Consider the following 10,814-nt stretch of genomic DNA (forward strand, 5'->3'; position numbering starts at 1 on the left):
TGGAAACAATAAATTTTAGCTTGTTATTGCACTGGACTCGCAATGAGCATGCGGTGTGAATGGGCCCTTAATCATGTCATATGTATGTGACAAATTAAAGTTTTAAATCTCATTAAGTACCCATATTATCAGCCTGTAACTGTGCAGCATGGTGGAAGTGGTACATTAGGAAATGTTCTGGGTAACAGTAAAAATTGACTTTCCATTACACTACGCTTGTATTGACAGCTCCAGAATGGCTGCCCAGGGAAAAGCTCCTTGGTATACACTGTGGTTTCAAACTGTTTTATGTACTACAAGGCAAACACATCGACAGATAGAAATATGGAGTCCTGACAGAGTGGAATTAAAACACAGCCAAACCTAACAACTGTTCCCAGTTCACCCAAAACCTTCAACTTTTTGTAGATCTTCAGAATTAAGGTGGTCAAAACATCTAACACAGTCTTTCTTAACCAGAGTTCCCCAGGACCCCTAGGGTCTCTCCAAAGGTTGCTAGGGGTTCCATGAGTAATTATCAACTTCTGCCCCTCATACAAGTAACCAATGAAACCAAGGATAGTTTAGATATCTGCACCTATGTAAGGAATATTCTTCACACTGATCACCAATGTAAGGAACATTCTTCTCACTGATCACCAATGTAAGGGACATTCTTCCCACTGATCACCAATGTAAGGGACATTCTTCCCACTGATCACCAATGTAAGGAACATTCTTCCCACTGATCACCAATGTAAGGAACATTCTTCCCACTGATCACCAATGTAAGGGACATTCTTCTCACTGATCACCAATGTAAGGAACATTCTTCCCACTGATCACCAATGTAAGGAACATTCTTCTCACTGATCACCAATGTAAGGCACATTCTTCTCACTGATCACCAATGTAAGGAACATTCTTCCCCCTGATCACCAATGTAAGGGACATTCTTCCCACTGATCACCAATGTAAGGGACATTCTTCCCACTGATCACCAATGTAAGGGACATTCTTCCCACTGATCACCAATGTAAGGGACATTCTTCTCACTGATCACCAATGTAAGGGACATTCTTCCCACTGATCACCAATGTAAGGGGCATTCTTCCCACTGATCACCAATGTAAGGGACATTCTTCCCACTGATCACCAATGTAAGGGGCATTCTTCTCACTGATCACCAATGTAAGGAACATTCTTCTCACTGATCACCAATGTAAGGGACATTCTTCTCTCTGATCACCAATGTAAGGAACATTCTTCCCACTGATCACCAATGTAAGGGACATTCTTCCCACTGATCACCAATGTAAGGGACATTCTTCCCACTGATCACCAATGTAAGGGACATTCTTCTCACTGATCACCAATGTAAGGGACATTCTTCTCACTGATCACCAATGTAAGGAACATTCTTCCCACTGATCACCAATGTAAGGGACATTCTTCTCACTGATCACCAATGTAAGGGACATTCTTCCCACCGATCACCAATGTAAGGGACATTCTTCTCACTGATCACCAATGTAAGGGACATTCTTCCCACTGATCACCAATGTAAGGGACATTCTTCTCACTGATCACCAATGTAAGGGACATTCTTCCCACTGATCACCAATGTAAGGGACATTCTTCTCACTGATCACCAATGTAAGGAACATTCTTCCCACTGATCACCAATGTAAGGGACATTCTTCTCACTGATCACCAATGTAAGGACATTCTTCCCACTGATCACCAATGTAAGGGACATTCTTCTCACTGATCACCAATGTAAGGAACATTCTTCTCACTGATCACCAATGTAAGGAACATTCTTCTCACTGATCACCAATGTAAGGAACATTCTTCTCACTGATCACCAATGTAAGGTACATTCTTCTCACTGATCACCAATGTAAGAGACATTCTTCTCACTGATCACCAATGTAAGGGACATTCTTCCCACTGATCACCAATGTAAGGAACATTCTTCTCACTGATCACCAATGTAAGGGACATTCTTCTCACTGATCACCAATGTAAGGGACATTCTTCCCACTGATCACCAATGTAAGGGACATTCTTCTCACTGATCACCAATGTAAGGGACATTCTTCTCACTGATCACCAATGTAAGGGACATTCTTCTCACTGATCACCAATGTAAGGAACATTCTTCTCACTGATCACCAATGTAAGGGACATTCTTCCCACTGATCACCAATGTAAGGGACATTCTTCCCACTGATCACCAATGTAAGGGACATTCTTCCCACTGATCACCAATGTAAGGGACATTCTTCTCACTGATCACCATGCTAATGTACTGTGAGTTGTCGGAATACGTTTTTTCAAAGAGTCCTCCATGTTAAAAAGCTTGAGATCGGCTGATCCAACCCTTGCTTGAGTCCTTTTAGACTTGAACTTGTGTCTCTGGAAGTCTGAGGCCTCGTACACACGACCGGACATGTCCGTTGAAACTGGTCCGCGGACCAGTTTCAGCGGACAGATCCGATCGTGTGTACAGGCTAGCGGACAGATTTCTAGCGGACAAATGTTTCTTAGCATGCTAAGAAACATGTCCGCTGGAAAGCTGTCCGTCGGACATGTCCGTTGGTTTTGATTGATTTGATTTGACGCATGCGTAGAAGCATTGAACTCGCGCGATAGAGAACGTCGGTGTCGTCTATGTCACCGCGTTCTCTGTCCGCGGCGATTTCGGTTTGATGGTGTGTACAGCTATCAGAGCGAAATCTCCCAGCGGAAATGTCCGATGATAACGGTCCGCAGACCGTTTTCATCGGACATGTCCACTCGTCTGTACGAGGCCTTAAAGTAAAGATCTGATTCTTTGCAACTGACGATAAAAAATATCTTTTGTTCCCAAATAAAGTGCATATGTTTCCTATGACTGTATGTTCATGAGGGAAATCCTAAACCTTTTGAAGGACCCAAGCCCTTCATGACAGATGTGGCACATTGATCTAGTACTACCACCACCAGCAAGGTACTACAACTCTTAGCATCCTAGAGGAGAACCCATCCCGCCCTTAACACTTGCTGGAACTCCAGCCTCTGAGAAAAGGATTATACTCATTAAATCGCCGGCTTGATGGATTCTTTCAGGAAGAGTTTTCAAGAGCTGCACTAAAAAAAAAGAAGACTGTTAAACATCCACAAGACGAGTTTCTGTGAACAATACACGTCTTCGTCATTTTACTGCCAATACAAAGCACCACTGACGCTATGAAGACCGTATTAAACAGATCTGCTTACAAGGACGGTTCAGTATTGCGATCTCACACTTTTATGGCTGCGATAGAAAAAAAAAACGAACGCATTTATAGCTGCAAATATGAGCTTGATATTTTATTTAAGTCTCACTGGGCGCCGAGGCGATAAAATCACTGCGCAATTTCACTTTGCTTTCAATAATGCCAACAACAGTTTCGCAAAGTCTTGTCTTGGGAAAAAAAAAAACACAGTGAACTGAGCTAAAAACGACTTTTTGTTTTGAAACTTCTAACAACGTTCACAAATACGTGTAATAAGGCCTCATGCACATGGAGGTTCGGAGGTCTAGAATCCCGTCACCAGAGAGCCGCAAACAACCCCAATACATGTGAATGGCTGTGTGTGTGGCTGAAATACGCCGCCTTTGTGTTTCGGAAAAAATGCGCCATACATGTTTACGAGAGTACGGCCGCGTGTAGCCAACCGCTTGAATTTGTGGCTGTACATGGCACCCGCGGCTTCCTGTGTCAGGTATTTTATTCTTCTGTTCTGTGTGAATGTGAACCCCAACAACCTAACTCAGACCAAAAAGACCCAATAAAATGAACAGACTTAAGCCTGGTACACACAATCGGATTTTCCGCGGACAAAACGTAGGACTTTTGTCTGAAGGGCGTTGACCATGAACTTGTCTTGCATACAAACGGCAAAGAATTGTCGGCCAAAAAACACGTTTTTCAGCTCTTTAGCGCCACCTTTTGGGCAACTTCTGCTAATGTTGTGTTATGGTGAGCATTGCTTCTGAGCATGCGTGTTTGTACTTTGGAGTTTGTGTACACACGCTCAGAAAATCCGACAACAATTGCCAGCATTTGTCCGTGGAAAATCCAACAACAATTGTCCGATGAAGCGTACAAAACGGTCGGATTTTCCGCCAACAGCCTGTCATCACACAATTCCCGTCGGAAAATCCAATCGTGTGTACGAGGCTTTAGGCTCCATTCACAAGTTGCTGTTGGGCTGCAGAGCAAGTTGGAATCACATTATTTTCTATGGCGCCCGCTCACATCAATGCAGCTGCAGTTTTTGAAAGGGTACAGCAAATTTATTGGGACGGTTATAGCATGATATTGGCCTCACCAACTTCAATGGAGACACACCAAAACGTGTGTATAATGCATGTTTTAGTGTCGGATCACACTACAAAAATGCACTCCGGATTTGTTCCAGATGTGTTTTTGCTTACAGTTCACACCACAAAATCTCACTCTCTGCATGCGTGCTTTTGGTATGTTTTCAAAGTGTTCCAGTGCATTTTTTTACCTCTATTTTTTTTTCAAGGTTTTCCAGGCTTTTTTTTTCTGTTATGTGTTCTGGTGCTTTTTTTGTCGCATTATACTGCAGTAGTCCGGTACAGTTCTATACATGAAATGCACTGGAACTGACTGCACTGGTGTGAACTATTCCATGGATTCTACTTGTCTTGCATTTTTGATGCATAAAAAAAATGCACTTGACTACATCTGGTGTGAACTGCCCCTAAGGCCCCATACACACGAGAGGATTTACGCGGATTTCCATCCGATGGAGTGTACTCACCATCGAATCGAAATCCGCGCCGAAATCCTCTGGCGATGACGTGTCGCGCCGTCGCCACGATGATGACGCAGCGACGTGCGCGACGCAGTCATATAAGGAATTCCACGCATGCTTCGAATCATTACGATGCATGTGGGGGATCCCCTCGGACGGATCGATCCGGTGAGTCTGTACAGACCAGCGGATCGATCCGTGGCCTTAGGGTATTTTTAGCAGAGTTTTGTGTATAAATTCCTGTCCAGTAAACATAGGAAGCATGAAAAACGCATCAAAAATGCGGGATGTCGTACTAATAAAATGCACTGAAAACCATATCATGTTGCAGGTGTACTCGTGTGAACCCAGGCTATGGCTAGGTTCACATCTAAGCGTGTGGGGTTGATTTTGTAGCAGCGCGTCTTTTTATGCGTTTTCATGCTTCCTGCATTTTTATGACGGGAGGGGGAGACAAGTTGTTAAATACCTGCTCCCCCCTCCAAAAGGTACCAAATCCGGCAGCAGATGGGGGTAGGAAGCAAACAAGCGGAGCTTCCCCTTTTGGGTGGAGCTCCACTTTAATAACTGGTATATAACTCAAACAAAAAAACTAAGTGTACTGCATAAGTGATATATACCACATACATAGGCGTGCGCACAGGGTGTGGCAGGTGTGCCTGGGCACACCCTAATCACCCTGTGTGGTGCAGATTGGTGCAGATTGCACCAAAATATTCTGCGTTAAACGTGCACTAACGCACAGACAAATACAGCATTAAACGGCACATAACACACAGAAATATACTACGTTAAACGTGCACTAATGCACAGAAATATACTGCGTTAAACGTGCAGTAATGCACAGAAATATACTGCGTTAAACATGCACTAATGCACAGAAATATACTGCGTTAAACGTGCACTAATGCACAGAAATATACTGCGTTAAACATGCACTAATTCGAAGAGATATGTATAAAAGAAGACCATAAGACTGCAAAGTACCCTAAGTGCAACAGTAAATAAACTTAGCACATGTGATACCAAACAGCACTTCAAATCAAAGCTTAGTTCCTACAGGTCACGTTTACATCTATACAGTTTCCACCGATGCGTTTTTTGGAAAGGTGAGTTATTTTATTTTTTTACGCGGCATGGTGCGTTTTTTGGCTCCATAAACATTATTGGAATTGGATCAAAAACGAATGATAATCGCATGTACATGCATTTTTGGTGTGTTTTTCTGCTTGACAACAGACTTCTCCACCTATCAACATTAACACATTCCAAAAAAATGCAAAATGCATTAAAAACGCATCAAGAATGCGCATGAAAAATAGTGAATTTCGTCAGAAAATTAGCCTTAAAAACGCGTTAAACCGCACATGCTTAGATGTGAATCTCGCTGCAGATTTGATCATTCCAGTCACATGGCTAAAAATAAAGATCCTCATCCTTGTGGACTGAATTTTTTGAAAAGAAGGATCCTTATCCTAGGCCAATTTTTCTTCCCTGATTTCTTGTTTTTTTCTCCCTTCTCTTTTATTTATGCTCCCCTCGCCAGAACATCCGGGCTATTTTGTCACAAAGCGCTTCGGCACCACCGACCAGTATATATAGAAGAAATTCACAAATCTAGGATATTTTTATTTATTACTATTTATTTGGGAAGCGCGCATATACATGCGCGCTTCCCAAATAAATAGTAATAAATAAATAAATAAAAATATCCTAGATTTGTGAATTTCTTCTATTGGAAACAATGAGGCAATCAGATCTGGCTCATATCATACACCTAGACACCCCCCCCCCCCCGTGATTCTTGTTATACTATTATATTGAATTATGTATCAATACAGATTTGTTTGTTTGTATAAGAATGTATCACTATAGATGTATTTGTATATTCAATGTATCAATGTACAGTGTTTGTGTCCCGCTGTTGGCCAGCTGGGGGCAGCAGAGATCCAGCATCTCATACAATGTGTTAGAATGGGATCTCACCTGTACCAGTCCAGCCCCATGTCGTAGTTGCGATCGAAGAAGTGGGGTTCGGCTCCCACAGCCCTGATGTCGGGATGCACCCTGAGGAACTCCAGCAAAGCCCGGGTCCCCCCTTTCTTCACCCCAATGATGATGGCCTGGGGTAGCTTCTTGCTCCCTTCCCCCAATGGGGTGAGGGTACTGCCCCCCTCCTGGGCAGGGTATGGCACCCCAATACTAGGGAATAGGCGGCTCCACTGCGCCCCCTGGTGGTCCCTCATCTTCTGCAGCAGCCTTTTCCTCTTCACTGATTGCCAGAGTGCCAGCGGTGAGTCCTCATAGACCCCCTCCTCCTCTGGGGCCCCTATGATGGGCCCTGGCAGGCTCTGGCAGCGATCAGACAGACAATAGAAGACATAGAGGGACATGATGAGGGAGCAAAGCATCAACACAAACTTCCTGAAGATACTCCTGGACAGGGGCTCGGGCAGGACTGATGGGAAGGTCATGGTCGCCAACAGGGGGCTGAGGTCGCCATGTCAGGTGATCCTGGACCAGGGTGCCATGGCATCACAGCTGGGAATCAACAGGGGCCTATGGGACCTACTACACCCACTGTGCCCCCTTCCAGCATCCTCCTATCACATGCTGTGGCATAAAGACTGCAAGCTCTTGGGGTCAGCAGAAAGAAAAATGCACTAATTCATTAGAGATGGCATGATGCAAAAAGTCTGTGTTCATGACAATGCCAATCAGATGTCACCTCCATGCCACACACTGTGCGATCCTCTCAGCTGGCATCACCAGTCCTGGTCTTCTCTGTGCGGAGTATTATCCTGAGGGAGGGGGGGGGGCTGCTATGGTAAGCGGGGGGAGTCTTCAGCAAAGCCTGATATGCTGGCTGGGAGCTGCAGCTGTCCCAAAAATCCCCCCCGGAGCCCCTGACAGCCCCCTGCCAGCTCGTCTTCACACAGCGCTTCTGTCAATGCTCATCACACGTGGGGACCAGCACAGCAAACTTCTCAATGACATCACAGCACTCCGGGAGAAGGAGCTCCTCCAATAGGAAGCCAGGAGTGAGATCAATGGAATGTGGAGGGGCCAATCAGGAGAAGGGAGGGGTGGGCTTACTTTCACAGCCACTATGAAAGCTTCATTCTGCTAAATTACCAACCAGATATTATATGTCACATCTGTGTCCTGTGCTACCTGTCCATCATCTCCTCCTCATCTGTATTCTCCATCATCTCTTCCTCCTCTGTCTTCTCCATCATCTCCTCCTCATCTGTATTCTCCATCATCTCTTCCTCCTCTGTCTTCTCCATCATCTCCTCCTCTGTCTTCTCCATCATCTCCCCCTCCTCTGTCTTCTCCATCATCTCCTCCTCCTCCTCTGTCTTCTCCATCATCTCCTCCTCTGTCTTCTCCATCATCTCCTCCTCCTCTGTCTTCTCCATCATCTCCCCCTCCTCCTCTGTCTTCTCCATCATCTCCTCCTCTTCTGTCTTCTCCATCATCTCCCCCTCTTCTGTCTTCTCCATCATCTCTGTCTTCCCCCTCATCTCCTCCTCCTCTGTCTTCTCCATCATCTCCCCCTCCTCTGTCTTCTCCATCATCTCTTCCTCCTCTGTCTTCTCCATCATCTCCTCCTCTGTCTTCTCCATCATCTCCCCCTCCTCTGTCTTCTCCATCATCTCCTCCTCCTCCTCCTTCTCCATCATCTCCTCCTCTGTCTTCTCCATCATCTCCTCCTCCTCTGTCTTCTCCATCATCTCCCCCTCCTCCTCTGTCTTCTCCATCATCTCCTCCTCTTCTGTCTTCTCCATCATCTCCCCCTCTTCTGTCTTCTCCATCATCTCTGTCTTCCCCCTCATCTCCTCCTCCTCTGTCTTCTCCATCATCTCCCCCTCCTCTGTCTTCTCCATCATCTCCTCCTCCTCCTCTGTCTTCTCCATCATCTCCCCCTCATCCTCCTCTGTCTTCTCCATCATCTCCTCCTCATCTGTCTTCTCCATCATCTCCTCCTGTCTTCTCCATCATCTCCTCCTCCTCTGTCTTCTCCATCATCTCCCCTCCTCTGTCTTCTCCATCCTCTCCCCCTCCTCCTCTGTCTTCTCCTCCTCTGTCTTCTCCATCATCTCCTCCTCCTCTGTCTTCTCCATTATCTCCTTCTGTCTTCTCCATCACCTCCCCCTCCTCTGTCTTCTCCATCATCTCCTCCTCCTCTGTCTTCTCCATCATCTGCCCTCCTCTGTCTTCTCCATCATCTCCTCCTCTGTCTTCTCCATCATCTCCCCCTCCTCCTCCTCTGTCTTCTCCATCATCATCTCCTCCTCTGTCTTCTCCATCATCTCCTCCTCTGTCTTCTCCATCATCTCCCCCTCCTCCTCCTCTGTATTCTCCATCATCTCACCCTCCTCCTCCTCTGTCTTTTCCATCATCATCTCCTCCTCTGTCTTCTCCATCATCTCCTCCTCTGTCTTCTCCATCATCTCCCCCCCCTCTGTCTTCTCCATCATCTCCTCCTCTGTCTTCTCCATTATCTCCTCCTCTGTCTTCTCCATCATCTCCCCTCCTCTGTCTTCTCCATCCTCTCCCCCTCCTCCTCTGTCTTCTCCTCCTCTGTCTTCTCCATCATCTCCTCCTCCTCTGTCTTCTCCATTATCTCCTTCTGTCTTCTCCATCACCTCCCCCTCCTCTGTCTTCTCCATCATCTCCTCCTCCTCTGTCTTCTCCATCATCTCCCCTCCTCTGTCTTCTCCATCATCTCCTCCTCTGTCTTCTCCATCATCTCCCCCTCCTCCTCCTCTGTCTTCTCCATCATCATCTCCTCCTCTGTCTTCTCCATCATCTCCTCCTCTGTCTTCTTCATCATCTCCCCCTCCTCCTCCTCTGTCTTCTCCATCATCTCCCCCTCCTCCTCTGTCTTTTCCATCATCATCTCCTCCTCTGTCTTCTCCATCATCTCCTCCTCTGTCTTCTCCATCATCTCCCCCCCCCCTCTGTCTTCTCCATCATCTCCTCCTCTGTCTTCTCCATTATCTCCTCCTCTGTCTTCTCCATCATCTCCCCTCCTCTGTCTTCTCCATCCTCTCCCCCTCCTCCTCTGTCTTCTCCTCCTCTGTCTTCTCCATCATCTCCTCCTCCTCTGTCTTCTCCATTATCTCCTTCTGTCTTCTCCATCACCTCCCCCTCCTCTGTCTTCTCCATCATCTCCTCCTCCTCTGTCTTCTCCATCATCTCCCCTCCTCTGTCTTCTCCATCATCTCCTCCTCTGTCTTCTCCATCATCTCCCCCTCCTCCTCCTCTGTCTTCTCCATCATCATCTCCTCCTCTGTCTTCTCCATCATCTCCTCCTCTGTCTTCTTCATCATCTCCCCCTCCTCCTCCTCTGTCTTCTCCATCATCTCCCCCTCCTCCTCTGTCTTTTCCATCATCATCTCCTCCTCTGTCTTCTCCATCATCTCCTCCTCTGTCTTCTCCATCATCTCCCCCCCCCTCTGTCTTCTCCATCATCTCCTCCTCTGTCTTCTCCATTATCTCCTCCTCTGTCTTCTCCATCATCTCCCCCTCCCCTGTCTTCTTCCTCTATGCTTCTCCTGACTTCTCCTTTGTGTTACATCATTACTCTCTCTCTCCTTCTCTCTCTATCTCTCTATTTTTCTTCCTTCCTTCATTTCTTTATTTCTTTCTTCCTTCCCTTTCTCTTTTCCATATCCTCTTCCTTCCCTTTTCTTGTTTCTTTCCTTTCCTACCCCCCCCCCTTTTCCTTCCTTCTTTCCCTCTCTTTGTTCCTTTAATTTTTCCCATCCTTCTTTCATTCCTTTCTTTCTTTCTTCCTTTCCTCTTTCTCTTCCCTCTGCCCCCTCCCCCCCTTTGTGTTTCATCCTCTCTCTCCTCTTTCCTCAGCTGTCTCCTCTCTGTAGTTCTTCCTTCTGTCCTCCCTGCAGGGTTCTATGTGTTGAACATATACCGAGGGCATGCATTAAACCCCAGGGGACTACACAAGTGTGAGCGCCTCCTAAGAAGACCCAATGGGGGAGATTTACTAAAAC

The 10,814-nt window shown here is 46.2% G+C and overlaps 1 protein-coding gene across 1 annotated transcript in view; it reads right to left on the reverse strand.

Annotated features, from left to right (window-relative positions):
• LOC120919087 (heparan sulfate glucosamine 3-O-sulfotransferase 3A1-like) overlaps positions 1-7,753 on the reverse strand; it is a 90,378-nt gene extending 82,625 nt beyond the window's left edge. The window contains exon 1 of the mRNA XM_040331085.1: positions 6,781-7,753. Within this exon, the coding sequence (XP_040187019.1) occupies positions 6,781-7,268 (488 nt within the window). The 5' untranslated portion in view covers positions 7,269-7,753. The remainder of the gene's footprint in view (positions 1-6,780) is intronic.
• Positions 7,754-10,814: the final 3,061 nt, after the last annotated feature.

Source organism: Rana temporaria, chromosome 12 (assembly GCF_905171775.1).
Source record: "Rana temporaria chromosome 12, aRanTem1.1, whole genome shotgun sequence".
Classification (NCBI taxonomy): domain Eukaryota; kingdom Metazoa; phylum Chordata; class Amphibia; order Anura; family Ranidae; genus Rana; species Rana temporaria.